Source organism: Corvus cornix, chromosome 1 (assembly GCF_000738735.6).
Source record: "Corvus cornix cornix isolate S_Up_H32 chromosome 1, ASM73873v5, whole genome shotgun sequence".
NCBI classification, from domain to species: Eukaryota; Metazoa; Chordata; class Aves; order Passeriformes; family Corvidae; genus Corvus; species Corvus cornix.
The window spans coordinates 65496-81380 of NC_046332.1; the positions used below are offsets into that span (position 1 = coordinate 65496).

General features: G+C 44.7%; 2 protein-coding genes across 3 annotated transcripts in view; one reads left to right on the top strand and one right to left on the bottom strand.

Annotated features, from left to right (window-relative positions):
- The window catches only part of CFAP298 (cilia and flagella associated protein 298), a 39857-nt gene that overhangs the window by 10341 nt on the left and 13631 nt on the right, over positions 1–15885 (top strand). The window contains exons 8-9 of the transcript XR_005602269.1: positions 1113–1226; positions 6867–7092. The gene's annotated coding sequence lies outside the window, so the exon portion shown is untranslated. The remainder of the gene's footprint in view (positions 1–1112; positions 1227–6866; positions 7093–15885) is intronic.
- The window catches only part of EVA1C (eva-1 homolog C), a 32714-nt gene continuing 17757 nt past the window's right edge, over positions 929–15885 (bottom strand). Inside the window, exons 4-8 of one of the 2 annotated variants that reach the window (XM_039554529.1) lie at positions 13936–14088; positions 6502–6645; positions 3118–3189; positions 2383–2475; positions 929–1472 (exon numbers count right to left, since the gene is read on the bottom strand). In XM_039554529.1, coding sequence (XP_039410463.1) covers positions 1075–1472; positions 2383–2475; positions 3118–3189; positions 6502–6645; positions 13936–14088 — 860 coding nt within the window. In that variant the 3' untranslated portion in view covers positions 929–1074. The remainder of the gene's footprint in view (positions 1473–2382; positions 2476–3117; positions 3190–6501; positions 6646–13935; positions 14089–15885) is intronic. The other variant, XM_039554539.1, reaches the window with a different exon arrangement.

The following is a 15885-nucleotide window of genomic DNA, read 5'->3' on the forward strand; positions in this document are numbered from 1 at the left end:
CCTACTGGAAAGGGGAAAGCAGTGTCCCAGAGGGAATGCAGCCAGGCTCCTGGACTGTGCCTGGCCTCTCCTGCAGTTTCCCAGTGCTCTGGATGACCTCAACCCTCTGTCCATCTCCTTAGCCTCTCTTCCTTCCGCTGATAGGATGCTAATTGGTGGTGAGATTTTTCCAGTTGAGCACAGACAGGATTGTGCCTTAGTCATCTGAGCAAGATCCCTTCCTCCCTTTAAAGTTTTTCCAGGCTTAATTCGACTTTGTATCAGTAGGAAATGACAAGTCATGTCACTGTTTTCTTTCCAAGTGTTTCATACTACACTCTACCTGGACACACAGCATCTCAGTGGGGAAGCACAATGAACCCATGAAGTATTACCAATAGGAAGTGACATTTTTCCTCCTTTTGTTCAGTAAATTCCCTGTGGGCTGCAGCTAAAATATTGGAGACGTTTTTAAGACAGGAAGGCTGTTGTGGTTTCAGCTTAGATACATTACTGATTTCATTTTCTGTCCAGCTGAAACCAAATCTGTCTAGTCTAACAATTTTCAAGTGAAGATTGCGAACTGATAAAAAATCCTGAGAACATGACCTGTGTTCAAGTGCTGGCTCTAGCCCTGCTTTAGGATCAGAAAAATGAACCCAATGTTTCCCTTAAGTGTTCTTAGCATGTGGCAAAGTCAGGAGTTTTTTATGAAAGCAGCAGCCATTTTGGAGCTTGTCCTTCACAGATTTGCCAGCACAGATAGCAGCCGGAGCACATCTCAGGCGGGTCTGTTCTGATGGTTGAATACATCTGCTTAAATATTTTCCACCTTTTTTGATATTCCTAAACATGGATTTGGCAGTTGATCCCAAATTACAGTGAAAAGTAATCTGTAGCATAAATTAAAAATGTAGAGTGTTTTTCACAGAAGGATTTATAGACAGTCAAGGATATGAAACCCTCTTTTTATTGCATATATTTCTTTTTGTTTTACAAATATTATATTCACTGATACAAATGTTCCTTCACAGAAGGTACATTGTTGTTTTTTTTTTTTTTTAAAGGGATAGGGTGTCATCCAAAATAAGCCATTTATTGTTCATTAATATAAAATGTATTCATATTTCTAGGAGGTGTCATATCCAAACCACTGTTCATCCAAATTTCCTGTATGATCTGCTCCCTGCGTTCAATCCTTTCGGCCAGTTCTGCTGCCTCTGCTGAGTTATAACCTGTGTAAGAAGGTCTGTAAAGTCCGTCTGTCTCACCCTGGGTGTTGGAAAGGGAGGAATCCTCCCCCTCCTCTTCCTCCTCCTCCTGTTCACTGCTTTCGTAGGCTCTGGCACTCTCTGGCACCAGCTGATCCCTCTTTCTGTGCAATTTCCGGATGTCACTAGCACACGACATGCGGATCACCAAGGCACACAGCGTGAAGAATAATCCTACACAAACGCTGGACACAAACAGGAGAGCGGCTCTTTCGGGGTGATCTGCAGGCAAGAAAGCCAGGGCTTAATTGCTTTACAAACTGCCAAGGCTGGCTACAAACCCCCAGCTGCAATTCCCGCAGTGTTCCATAGCCATAAGGCATCCAAACCTCCCAACACTCACAGCCCAACCCTGCCAGCTCTGCCTCTCCAAATTGCTGGGCAAAAATGCAGCCTGCTTGTAACATCGTAAAATAACAACATGACCCCAACCCTTTACGAGCAGCTCACTGCTGTTGTCAACCAGCTACCAGAACTCTGCACACCTTTTTTGGTTTTTCCAGCCATCCTGCCAAAACAGGCCTTACCCTCACAAACAGGGGGCATGAGAAGAGTGACTGTGGGCTCAGCAGGGCCTTAGCAGCATCTCCAGGCCAGGCTGAGTAGGTAGCACTTTTCTTACTTTGCACTTAGTGTTGCTAAGTCACAAAACCTGCTTTGTCTCACGGCAGAGACGGCTGAGTTTGGGATGGCTTTTCTCTCCCTCTCCCTCTCCCTCTCCCTCTCCCTCTTCCTCTCCCTCTCCCTCTTCCTCTCTCTTTCTTTCTACTACTCCTTGACGATCCGTGTATGTACGCAGCCCAACATTTCCAAAGACAGGTGTTTCCAATGCTCTCACAGGTCAGGGCCAGGTGTACAAAACTACTGAACATCCAACAGTCCCAATTGAAAATATTAATTTAAATATATCTTGGCTGCAGTTGCTTAGAGAGTTTGAATCCTTCAAGGCAGGAAATATTCCCTAAATATCAATTATGCTGGGATTGTCCCATCAACCAGACTCTGATTATATTGTAATAATATCATTACCATAAACGTGGGATTACTAGTTGTAACCTTTGGATTTGGTCCTCCCTTTTCCCCATAATGCCATGATCTAGTGAGCCAAACAGTATCAGCCTCATTTTCCTACCTCTAATGTATGCAAATGTAGCCAAGTAGTTAGAGCTAACAATAGTTCCATCTTTCTTTGGAAGTCTTGATTCCCTTGGATCAAGGTCGACACCTGTGACACGAGGAGGGAAGGTAAATTCAATGAAGCTACTAAACTCATATTCACCCAGTAACTTTCCAGCTAACGAGTCCACCCAAAACACAGGCAGGCCAGTGCTGTGCTGAAGGAGCTGCAGAACACTAGACCAAAAAATGGTTGCTAAGTTGAATACAGTATAATTAACAAATTATTGAAAATATCAAACATCTAGAAAATGGCAAGTTCATTTAAAGGAGCCTATTGCCAAGTGAAACCCCTTGTGCCTATTCCCATTGGGTTTTCTGAAATAATTTTACTTCATGAAACTTCACGGTTCTCCAATGGCCTTCCCAGCCCAAACATGCCATGTGCTCCTGTTACTGGGGATAGTGTTCACACATCAGCCTCATCCTTAACTTTGTGGCCTTTGAAAAGAGCAGGTGTTGGCAGAACTTGTAAAAGATTCTTCACCCTGAAACAACTACAATTTCACTTTTGCTCTTCCCAACGTGCTGGCTCTGGGCAGGTCACCCTTCCTGCAGCGTTGCTGGGACTGCAGGACTGTGCTCACATCCCACTCCCAGCCTGTCCCCCTGCTCTCCAACAGGAAAAGCAGCTCTTTCAGCAGGGTTTCCACTACTTCATCCCAAACCCTGATTCTGTGGTGGTACATACCATCATTCTGTTTGATGGAAGACTTGTTATCGGGGACCAGGGGGTTGACAGCCGTGAGGATAAATTTCGGAACTGCAGAGACAAAAGACAAATTTTGTTCTGTTAGTTTTAAGAACCTTCTCCCCAGTTAATTACAAATCCCTCTGCTAACCCTGGGTTTATTAACTGGGTTTCTGACAGTGGTATTGAAGGTTGGACTCGATCTTGGAGACCTTTTCCGACCTTAATGATTGTATGGTTCTTGCAAAGTCAGGGCAGCTCTGGGCCTGTGACTGGATTTACACACACCAGCCTGCTCCAGGAACATCCGTGCAACTCCATACAGCCTGGCAACCTGCCCCTTGTTTTCAGCCCCTCAAGGGTGTGCCAACCAGTGGATGGAGACAAAATTGGCCTCTAACTTCAGCATAAATTGGGCTACAGCCAGATGCTAGGTTGCATCTAGATACTGGGTTTGGATGAGGATAATTCACTGTAATTCTAAGATAAACGTTAAAGTCTTGCATGATGTCATTTGCGAAGCCTCTGAGTTGCTGAGGAGGAAAGGGGGGAGGATGGGAATAAATGAGCTGCATCTCTCTCATTTCATTAATTTATTCCCTTGATAAGTGTTTACAGTCTTCTTCAAATAAAAGAACTACAAGCAGGTGCATTGTACAGACATTGACGGTTCACATATTCTGTGTTGGATGAATGGGCCCTTCTGACAGCCAGATCTTGGCACCTGTTCCTGCACTATGTGAAGCCAGATTGATTGATTTTCAGACTGATTGTGAGAGGAAAAAAAAGAAGAAATTTCAAGTATGACACTCACCTCTATCCCACATAGAAATATTTGCCAAGAAACAGTGTTGAGAGAATTAAAGGGAACAGAGGTTTGCAGCTTAAACAGACGCTGAGGTTTGCAGCTTAGCATAGTTTTCCTTTGGAAAACAACTAAAAATAGCACTTTTTTGTGAGCATAACTTTTCTTTCTGTGTGGGCTCAAAGTCAGAGCTGTTTCCTTTCCTCATGAAGGAATACTTTTGGGACTCTTGGCTCCTGTTTGCAGTGGAAGGCCAACAGATACAGGGGTAAATAAGCTCATTTCTATTTTGTCTTGTACCTCATGGTAGTTTATAGCTGTTTCCCCCCGGCAGAATCCTTTCCTTGGTGTGTGGGGCAGACAGGGAGCAGGATTGTTTCCAGCCTGCGGTCTGCATTTGCAGGCCTGGCTATTCTGAACAACATGCCTGTGTTTTGAACCATGTCCTGGGAGGATGCTCAGTCTCCAGCACCGATGCAGGACCCAGAGCTCCTGTTGCATGGCCTGGGACTCCTTCCCCTGTGCTGGTGTCCCTCCTGCTCCCCCTGCAGGGGGAGCTCCCCAGGGCTTTGCTTGTTCTTTTTCCCCCTATACCATTCAAATATTTATTGTAGGGGAATGTTTAATTCAAAATTGCATGGACAGAAAGAGCCCCTGGCTCCTTGCAGTGCTCATTTTCATTACGGTGCCTTTCAGACACAAGGACCTTAACTAGGATAGGCTACATCAGGTTGCTGAACAGAACAGCTGCTACCAGCATGAGGAATTCTTATTAAGATAATAACATCTATACTACACCTTGTGCCAGCACTGCTTTGGCAAGTAGGAGTCAGTCACCTCCTGCAGGCTGCCAAAGGCAGCACACAAAGGGACTCTGGCATCCAGGGAGTGCGGATCCTCGCGGGACCACAGGAGCCGTGTTTCCTGAGAGAGGATTCCAGGATCCTGAAGTGCGGGCTCAGCAAGAGCCAGGAGGTCCCACCTTGCACAGACAGGAGATGATTCTGAGCAGATCACTGGGGCCACTGAGACTTCAAGAAACTAGCGCCTCTCGGCTCCTGCCATGTTTTTATACTGTCAGGAATGAACTGCAAATGTAAAAATGTAGCCAGACTCACTACCCCTAAACGGCTGCTGACCGCTGGGTGGGGCAGCATGGGGTTTTTTTCACGTTCCTGACCACGATAGAAATACTTTGAAGTGTGACACAGCCCTGAGAACAAAAGTGCTCTGGTCTGCTGCGTTCCTGTCATTACAGGGGGAGGTCTATTTGCATTATCTTGGGAAGCATCAGACTAGCAGGCATCTTCTAGTGAGGAGAATGTAAAACTTTGTGATTCTGGAATATTCCAAATTCTTCCCGTGTTGATTAGATGATCTGTAAAATAATCAGATCTGCAAATCATTGGCTAGTGCTTCACATTGCACAGCCCAGTAAGATTTGGCAGAAGAAAAAATCTTCCAAATGTGCCAGCAGCACAAAAGAACACTATTTGTTACCCACGTGTTTTTGCAAAACCTCATCCCTAAATAACAGCATGCATAACTCCAGTGCAAATAAACTCGCACTGCTTTTCTGATACACAGATGTGCAAAGAGGAATGACTTGTTGTAGTTATGCTTATGCTAATCGGAGAGAATTATATTAACTCATTCATAAAGGCAGCTGCACAATAATCTAATGTATTGGTGCAATGGCAGATTCCTGTATCTCTCCAGTAATAGGAAGCTGAATTACTGTACTGCCTTTCACAGCTGACAACCAATGCTGGGGGAGACTGAAAATCTCTCAGGGCTCATTTTCCTCTGATCTTCAGGTAGAGGTGATCTGGCCATCAATCCTACACTGCTGTTCTCAAAAGCATGTCTCGGGTAACCTGTGCCCTTTGACCACTACTTACTAGGGATGCAGCCAAGGGACTTTGCAGTATGTAGCTGTAGAGCTGCTCCTAACAAAGTATTTTAGGGAATTCTGCTTGCCTCTTATGAAAATATGTTAGTCTATAGGAAACAATATGGAAAGCTGTTCCCTCTTGTCTGAGGAATGAGCTGAAGTATGTTTCAATCCTGCAAGGGATGTATAACCTCAAATCTTTACTTTTCATAAACCTTCACTTCCCTTTCCATGAGAAAGGAAACCCCTCTGTGAGGGAGAAGCTGTAGATGTGCTCACATGAATCAGGTTTCAGGACTGGGCTTGTACACAGTGCTTCAATTATGCTGGACTGTTTTACCTGCCCTGATGCCAGGCAATGCCAGGTTATTTTTCCTAGCTCTGTTGCAGGTGAATTCTGTGGAACTGACTCTTATCTGGATAGTATTTCTCAAAAATATTGAACTACGTACTTGATATTTCATTGTCGGTTGCATTTTTTGTAGCAAAAAACTCCTGAAGTCCAGAGTCTTTGTTAGGTGCCGCTGTGCCCAGGGGATTGTTCGTGTATTGTGTGTGTCTGTGTTACAAACTTCCTATGTTAAAGGGAAGTGGGTATTTAGGAAGGCTCAGTGCCCGTATGTAGACATGCGTGTCTTTGCCAGCAGAAATGAGGGCTTGAAAATGATTGTGCATTTGCTCTTACCACATGCATAGCTGACATTAAGGTATTTTGTCACTCCAGGTAGGCATGGACTTCCAAAATCCCGGCTAGTGACAATGATTTTGCATCTCTGCTTCCCATAACACCTTTTTGATAACACTTCCAGCGCTGTGTAAGAGAAACAGTCTGAAAGAAAAAACACATATAATAAATATACAACTCTGGTGTTAGCCGAAATGAGAGCTGCTGGATGCAAGACTAGAGATACAAGTCTGCATCTCATCTCAGGCATAACTTTGCCTAAGCAGGATTTCAGTATTAAATATTAGGATTTGTCAATGCAAGGAAGTCAGCTGCAATAAAAATGTGAACTTGCAGCAAGTTAACTCTCCCGTGTTGCCTTCCAGGTGCATACTAAGGCTGCAGGAAGAGTCCTGTTGAGCTCCAAACAGATGCCCAATATAAGGTCTCGATGTACCATTCAGGATGTCTTGGAAACAATAAGCACATCCAAATCGCTCTCTATCTATTCCATCTCAAATCAAGAGAGAAGAAATGCTGTTTCCAAGTCTGTCTCTCAGCCCTGGGTTACTGAGATGAGTCAACCGGACACCCGAGTTCAGTTCAAGTCAGGTGAGATCAATTTTTATGTGCTGCAACAGCTTAGGCTGCGGGGAAGTTCAGGGTATTAAAAAGCAGCTTTTGATTTACAGTGAAGAGGTCAAAATGGGCTCAGTATTTAACCAGGGAAACATGTGGCTTCCAAAAATGGGTTTTGCACTGGAGGTGAAATTATTTGACTGGGAAAGTGTGTGAGTCACATTCTGCTTTAAAAAAAAAGAACGTCTCTAAATGTGATTAAGTTCTCTGTATCCACATGTGCTAAACTCCAAGCCACAAAGCAAGAAACACCCTGTAGTTTTGGTTTCTGAATAGAAAGGATGCAGAATGGACAAGTCTGGATCAAGTAATACTTCTCTGAATCTTTCTGCATCACTGCACACACTGTGGCTTCCTATGTAGGACAGATATGTCTCACTCCAGGCTTCTGAGGCGAGGGCGCTGTAGAGGTCTGAAACATATTTCTCGGGACATTAAAACAGTCCCTCTTCCTGCAATAAAGGATGGCACCCAGTCAGCTGCCAACTGCTGAAGCTCATTTGTGCCTCTTTAGAGGAAGGACAAACACTGTTTGCAAAGACACTCCAAAGGTTCCCCAAATCTGTTTGGAAAGAAGAGAAGGTTTGAGACTGAGTTCTTGACATTTAAGGTGTGAAAATGGGGCAGATTTGTGGTTTTTAGAGTTAACTCCCTGAATAAGCACTGAGTAAGTCATATACCTGGGCAGAGTCATCAGGAGATATTGGGCTCATCCGTCTGGCAAAGGGCTCGTGAGTTACTTTGGACATGGATTTTAGGAGACAGCTCTTCCTCTGACCTTTCAGAGACCTAAAATCCCCGTACCTGTGTGTCCCAAGAGACTGCTGGAAGGCAGGGAAGAGCTGACCTAAAGCAGTGGGTAGTTCTGATTAAGTTACTCAGCAGTTTTAGTTTCCCTCCCTGGAAATTTCAGATAAGTAAAGATATATTTAGATGGACGTTTTAGGCAGCCAATAGCTTACTTTGGCAAGTACAAAACCAACTGGAGAATATCAGGAGGAATTACCGGGTGACTCATGAATGAATGGATTGGGAGCACAGCAGCAAACTGAATTATGTTTTCTACAGAATTTTCTTTTATAAGGCTCGTGCCTTATAAAAACAGGAGGATGCTGTGCTGATGGTTTTCTACATATTCAGTGATATGGCAAGTGTGTGTTTCATTTCAGCTTTGGTAGGCATTTGCTCATGTTTCTGTGGGACTTAATAGCTTCTTATCATCTCTATCCATGTTGGATTTGGCTCCTGTACCAGTCATTATATGCCTGCAGGTTCTTGGCAGGCCAGTTTTTGGAGAACCTCCCAGGGCTTGCCTGGTGTCATAGGTGAGTGAATGCAAACTGTGGCTGGTTTCTTCTGCAGGACAGGACAGACGTTACCTGGAAAGACTTACAACATTAAAAAAACCTATTTAAAACTCTCTGCGTTCTAAAAAGATTTTGGGTTTTAGTGATTCAATCCAAAATCCTGTCTGGTTTATATGCATCCTCGCTACCTTCCCAGTAGTTCTCCCAGCAGCTATGATGGGAATAACTTGAATAACTTCCCCTCCTCCTGGTGAAACACCTTATTCCAGTGACTGAATGAGGAGAGGTCAGTGCTGTGTTTGGAGTAAAGGAATTCCATGGAATGGCCCCAGAGAAACCATTAATTGGGAGATGAACATAAATATGCAATGTGGCTTCTTTCTGGCTAAGCGCTGTTCGATCTACACAGATATCCCTGGGGCTTGTTAGACTGGTACCGTACATTTTCAATAACCTGCTTCTGGAAAGGCACATTCCCAGAGTGCTAAAAGGCTGGTGGCATCCAGCGGTGGTGGACAAGGCAGCAGTGTGTGGCTGGGAAAACACTCCATTCTCCATGCCTTTCTCCCGAAGTTGGTTGTTACACACCAAGAGTGTCGGTGGATCTTTTGTACCAGACACTGCTATGGATGGCACAGGGACACGGGTGTCAAGACGAGGTTCTTAATGCAGTAATAAACTATCCAATCTGACTGCAGCTATTTAACAGTTGGAGTACAAAGCCTTGTTTCTGCAGGAAAGGCTCTTTCAGCTCCCTAATTAGCTTTGTTTGGGAAAGTTTTGGCATGCAAATGACATGCCATAAATCATGCAGGCTTTAATGAGAAGTAATTTGTCTTCTGGTTTCTTAAAGCTTCTCTCAATTCAGACAGGAGGAGCTTTCCCTCCCTTTCTTTCCACCCTGCCACACAAGACCTGCAGGTGATGGAGCATCTTGTGCCAGGCCCCAGGGACAGCATCCTGTCCCACCCTCTCCAAACGTTTCCAACTGCTTTCATCCCCAACTGCTCCTTATGCCGCTTTATGTGTCCTGGGCTGTGTCCACCCACAGAAGAATAAGGAGCTCGCTTTTAAAATCAAAGCTAAGAAATGCTTTGGTTTTAAGCTGAAAGCAAAGATTTCACACCTTCAAATCAGGATGCCTTGTGCTTTGTGGAGCCCAAATATCAGCTGTGGGGACAAGAACTGACAGGGGGAAGCTATGGAGTTCGGAGCAAGCTAAGGCTGCAGGATCCTAAAGAAAGTTGCTGAAATAATATGGTAATTTATGCAAGAGCATGGCACGCAAGGTCCCGCCTATGCATCAGAAAAGGGCCACTTGAGCTGCTGATTCCAGCAGAAACACACAATGTGATCAGCAGCGCTTTTGTACCAAAAAAAACCCCACCAAACTTGGTCTCTCTTTCCTCCTTGCACATGCATGTGCAGTGTGGGGGATCCATCGCACCAAACACCAAGGGCAAGAGACAAGTGGGGCTCTCCGCTTCCTGGCAGCAGGAGCCGGACTCCTTGCTCCTGCATGTGCACATGCAGGAGTTCCTTGGCTCCTTTTAGACTTGGGGGCCAGGTGTACTTTTCCAAACCTTTCACAAATTTGAGCCATGAAAAAATAGACCCAAGAAACTCCTGATCTGCTGGTAAAGAAAACATTACTGGATGAAGTGATGTGTGTCTCAGAGTGCTCCAAGCAACTTCCACCAGACAAATCTGATCTTCCCTGTTCGTCTCAGAAGAAAGTTACTTGGACTCTAAAAATGGTGGCTGGTCTTTTTTTCCCTTCAGTCGCTCCTCATCCTGCCACTGCTCTGAAAACCTCTTCTTTTAAGGGGGTTTTCCCTTGACAACGTTTGCTGGGGCCAAGGGGTGCAATGGCTCCTACTGGCACCTCTTGAGGCCCAAAGCACCTACTAAGCTTCTCAGTTTTCTCAGGCTGACACAGGCAAGGACCTTTTCATATCTGGTGTCTGCACACAGAGAGAGCTGACTTAAGGGGTTTTGTGGTGGAAGGAAAACGGAACTATTTTATCCTTACTTTTGCATCCACAAAATTGATTTGACTCCTGTCTCCCACACCCAAAGTGCCAAGGCGGTGAGGAAACATTTCCAGATCTGCCTACAGCTGCTTGTGCCTTCACTGCTGTTACTTCTGATCTCAAGAGACATTCCCAAGGGACTGGCTCACACCAGGCAGAGAGTACATCTCTTACTAAGAGACAGAAACCAAAAGCTTTTCAGTCAGTGAATAAGAGATGTAAGGCCCTTTGAATTGGCTACAATATCCAAACAAACAAACAAACAAAAACAAATAAAAAAGAATCACAGCATCATAGAATCCTGTTACATTAAAAAAATCATGACACCTAGTTGGACTGGAAGGAAGCTACAGGATGTTGAAAATCCCTCTTGCTTGACTTGCTCACCCTTTCCTCTTAGCTGAATTCCACTGGGAAGAGGAGACTATGACAAAGCCTAACCCCAGGGTATGTCATGGCACAGTGCAAGCTGTGATGAGAGTTGGTGAATTCTCCACCTCCCCTCTCAACCCTCCAAAAGTGGGGCCAGATAAAAGGGCTGCACTGGAAGGAACCCCACCTTCCAGCAATGAGAACCATGGCAGGGGTGTAATTCAGGGCTGTGTTGGTCCCTGGTGCTTGAGGAAATGCGCAGCTGACCAGGCAGTGTGCATCCAGAGGAATTTCTGGGAAGGATATTGCAGTGTTCTAGCTTGCAAGTTGAACCTAGGGGCAACCCACTACCAAGACTTCTTTCAAGTATTTTCATGTATTAACAAGAGTAATTTATTATTTGAGAGGTGTTTGTTGAGCTGAATCTTCCTGGTGCTCTCTATGGTAACCTGTTCTGGCACAATTCTTTAACAACTTCTGGCCAATAAATTTTCTATTTCCTCATGCACATGTTAGTACAAATATGAAAAGAGATAATGGGTCAGAAAAGGCAACAAGTCACACAGGAACAAACTGCTATAGTTTCCTGCTTTGGTGCTTGGCACAGTGGATTCCTCTAGGCAGAACCATCTGCTACAAAACCACACCCAGAATTTTCTTGTGAAGTTTTTGATAGTCTTAGTAAAGCAGAGAGGTTACTTGCTGGAAGTTCTGTGCAGTCTTAACAGTACCAGGCATTTGGACAGCTGCAGAAGCTGATTTTTACTATTAAACTGGCTCAGAAAAGCAGTTGCATGAGTAGGTACTCATGCTAGATGTGGAGGTGAGGGTCAGGATCCTACAAGTGCTCAAGGCCACACAGCTATCTCCCATAGCTGAGATGGATTTATATACTGTATTTCCTATATGGAGAAGAGCTTTTTGCCAAAGAATTGACATGTTTTCCTGGGTTCCCTTTGAAGCAAAGCTCTGAAAATCTGTCAGCCGATTTGACAGGTGGTTCACAGAAAAGCAGTGCTTGAGAACACATCTGTCCCAACCCAAAGCTGCTGTTTGTCATTGCTATCACACATATCAGTAGGTAGCCAAGATCTCGAGGTGCATCCAATTCAATACCCAGTACACCTGACAGGACCATATCAAGTATGGAAAGATGCAAAGCTTTTGAGCTCGCCAGAGACTTTCTATGCCTGTCATTAGGACCTACAGATGACTTCTCTTCTGCGTAGTGCTAAAAAAATCACCTCACAGTTTCTCTGTGAGGCAGTGAAAGAGCTGGAAAGGCTTGAGCGCTGCCTTTAGGCTGAGTTGCACCCATGCGAGCAGAAACAACAATGGATGTGTTTTGGAGCCAATTTAGCTTTTGCTGTAAACATAAATAGGTACACAGACTCTGATTCGAGAAGGAAGAGCTGTCTTAAGTCATTACATTCAAATTACCATTGTTTTCCCGGAGAGAAAGGTACACAGTCACTGCAGAAATCTAATCGTGCACTACATCTGTAGGTGCTTAAATAACCACACAAATAAGTTTCAGGCTTGAGACAGATCTGGAGTCAATTGGATCTGGCTCCTAAGTGCCGAGTCTTTTGTGATAACTGAATGTGAACTCCCACGCCACACAGGGGCTTTTGGAAATTCTACTGCCTGCAGAAGGTCACTGGTACCACGCAGGAAGAGGCCAAGCACTTCCATTAAGTAGTAGGAAATCTATACAAGGATCTACCTTCTGTAGATCTGATTTGTATTTGTCTCAGGTTTTATGCTCTCTCCTATTACTGGTGTCTTAGGCTGCTTTATAGAGCACAAAACCAGTGTCAGCCAGGGTGTTGCTGCATAGGTGCTTGTAAACAGGGGCCACAGCAGAGCTTGTTGCATTTGCAAATTCTTTCTCTTTATCGTGGGAGACTTTATCCAGTAGGAAAGGTTTGCAGAATTCTGATCTGTGAACTGTGAGTGCTGATATCAGAGGCAAGGGAGTAATTTTGAAAGGTCAGTGAAGTGCAAGGTACAAGTGTGGTGGCAGCCCCTCTCGATCAGCTGAGACATCTGTGCCCTGACTTGTGTCACCCGTTAATGCCAGCATCGTAAGGGGTGTGGGGGCCTGCCAGAGACCTGCTAAAATGTTTCCTCTGCAGAACAGATAGGCACAGCTAAGTCTATGTGAAGGCCCGAGAGAGCCGATGTGAAACACAGACACAGCAATATTAAATAGGTTCTTGTCTAAGAACAGACTGCAATTTTCAGCCAATAAATTTTTAATAGTATCTATGTAACTAAATAGAAACATTGGCTTGCAGACAAAGGGCTCTTAAGATTAATTATTGATCTCTTCTTGTTGTTTTGAGAGATGCTTCTCATAGATGACACTTAAAGCTTGTTTCTTAGGAGCAACGTTAAGCCTTTGCACAGGGCTGGCATCAGTCATGCAAGCCCTTCCCTTTGTAGTACTCATCTCATGCTGGCCTTCTCCATGGCATGACAAGTTACCATCATGCCCTCAGTGTCACCACTGCACATATTATTCAGTGTAGTACTATGTATGTAGGACATTCCTGACTTGGTGCCAGAGAGAAGTCCCAAGTATGTTTAACTTTCTGATGTGCCACCACAGCCTTGGAGTCTAGCCATACAACAGCATCTAAAGCAACGGCCCTGCCTCATGGACCCTCTCCTTACAGTCTGCAGCTAAGGCAGGGAATATCTGGCAGAAACAGGTATCAGAGAAGAAGGAGCAGTAAGACACAGTATCGTGACACTTGTGTCACCTGGTCATTGTCAGAAGCTGGAGGAAGCAGAGAGGCAAACAGTGAATATTTAGTATATGTCACCTAAATTCAAGACAGACAAGAGAACTAGTTTTTGATGCTAATCATACTACAGACTGATTAACTGTATGAAAGTTTATTACTTTGCTGCATTTATTACTCTATGTTCCTCCCTCTTACTGGGCAGTTTGAGTTTCAGAAATAATCTCTCTCACATTTCAACCACCGATGCTTTCAAAACACCATTGCTCTTGCATCTGAAGTTTCTCCCCACCTGTGTCCCCTCTTCCCTGTGCTCCTGCCTGGAGAAGGTTCCTCAACGGTGCCCAAACGTACCAAAGGGGGGTGTGTGCTCCGCCTTTGTTGAGCAGACGCTCTCCTCATGTGCCCATCTGCCGTAGGTGGCTGAGTAGATGATAAGGAACTTGGATTCCTGACAGTGGAGCTTCAGTTCCTGGTTTTCACATGCTGATTTGGTTTTGTATTCAGCTAAAGTAGAAGCAAACAGCAATAATAGCATGAGGCAATTTATTTAGCTGCACTGTTAATAGCAAATAGCAGCAGGACAGAAACCAGCTTTCCTGCAAATGCTGTTGCAAGTGACATGTGGCACCTGTACATCCAGACACAGAGTCAAGAGCAGAGTGCTTCTCCCAAATGAGTTGCTCCCAAGTGACTATCTAGAGCCTGTGGCTGCTTGTTGAACAGAATAAAAAACCCTAACTTTTGCCAATCTCCTCTCCCAGTGGAACAGCCTCCTTGGTTTCCTGGCTTGCTTTCCTGCTCAGTAAGAGAAGCTTCATCTTTCCCTTTTGTCTCTCCTCAGGACACTGTTGCATTCTACGCGTGTCTCAGCTGCCTCTGCACACTCATCAGTCACGGGCAGGGCTGGCACTGCTCAGTGACAGCACTGGGGGAGAGGGACAGACAAGGGGAGGACAAAGGCCAGGATGGGGTTCCCATCCCAAGGCAGACAGTGCTCTCAGCTGTATTTGCATGGCTCCACCAAGGTCAGTTGGTTTCTCTGGGCGGCACCTTCAAGCAGGGGCTCATTTGAAAGTTTGGCTGGCAAAGTGATGTGAATTAGGACCCTGAGAAAAATCCCCCCCTCCCTTGCTCAGCTGGCACAGGCACCCTGGCAGCACCCTCAGCAGAGGTGGGGAAGGCACTGAGCTCATCTTCATGGCTTATCGCTCCTAGGGAAACCCTTTAAATCTGCCACCTGGCCAAGAAGGCTCTTCCTGGCCTAAGCAGCCACTCTGTCCGTGACATTTTACCTTCTTGAGTCTTCCTGGTTGAGCTGTGTTGCCAAACCTTTTTATGGCAGATAAAGCCAGGGAGAAGAGTTTATTCTCCTCCAATTTTTTTTGTCCTCAAAACTGTGGAAACAGGAAAAGGAGATTCCTGAGCTGAGCAGAAGAAAAGGGAGACCTTTTGTTAGCAAGTGATGTCCCTGTGAGTGGAGGGTGGATGCTGGTTCTTGGGGAACTGGAGAGAGAAAAACCTCCTATCTACTCAACATTATTGTTTCATCCAAAACAGAACAGATAAAACAATGGGTTAATGTTCGTGGTAACAGTCCCGTTTCTTCCGTTTGAGCTCATCAACAGCTACAAGCTTAAGTCTAAAAAAGAGTGATTTTGAGAAATACTTGACCTGCTGCAGGTTGTGACTTCTGCAGAAGCACCTGCCGTACTGTGCACCAATAAATAGGTCGAAAACCTGGGGTCTCTGCCCAAGGACTGACAGCCTAAAGCTGAGCTCTGAGTCTGGCTGTGCTGGAGGGGCTGTGGAAGTACGTATAACCCCAAGTGGTATCAGAAAAGGAGAAGAGCCCAAGATAAACCTCTGCAGGGATACGGCAACAATAATTGTAAATAGATGAAAAGCTAAGGGATTTAGGCAATTGCTTAAGTGCCCACTTGAAGGAAAGGAGACTGCAAAATATATTTGAAGTTATCCTGAAGTGATTTCCTGAGTAAGGATGTTTTCCACTGCCAAGACTAACAATATTGGTATCTTACCTACAAATATAAATTTCCTGTCACAAGAAATCATGTAATTTGCCCTGGAATTGGACTATTTCTCAATCCTGAAGGCAGCACATGCTGCTAAATACGCTTTTGACCAGCTTTTTAAGAATTCAAATCACAGAAAATACTATATACTCAAAGAAGCTCATCTCCCATGGAAAAAAATATTAAGCAGCTTCCAAAAGTAATAAACAATCCAAATTCGCTTTTGATTAGTAAAAAGAGATTTCTAATGACACAGACACTGCTATGA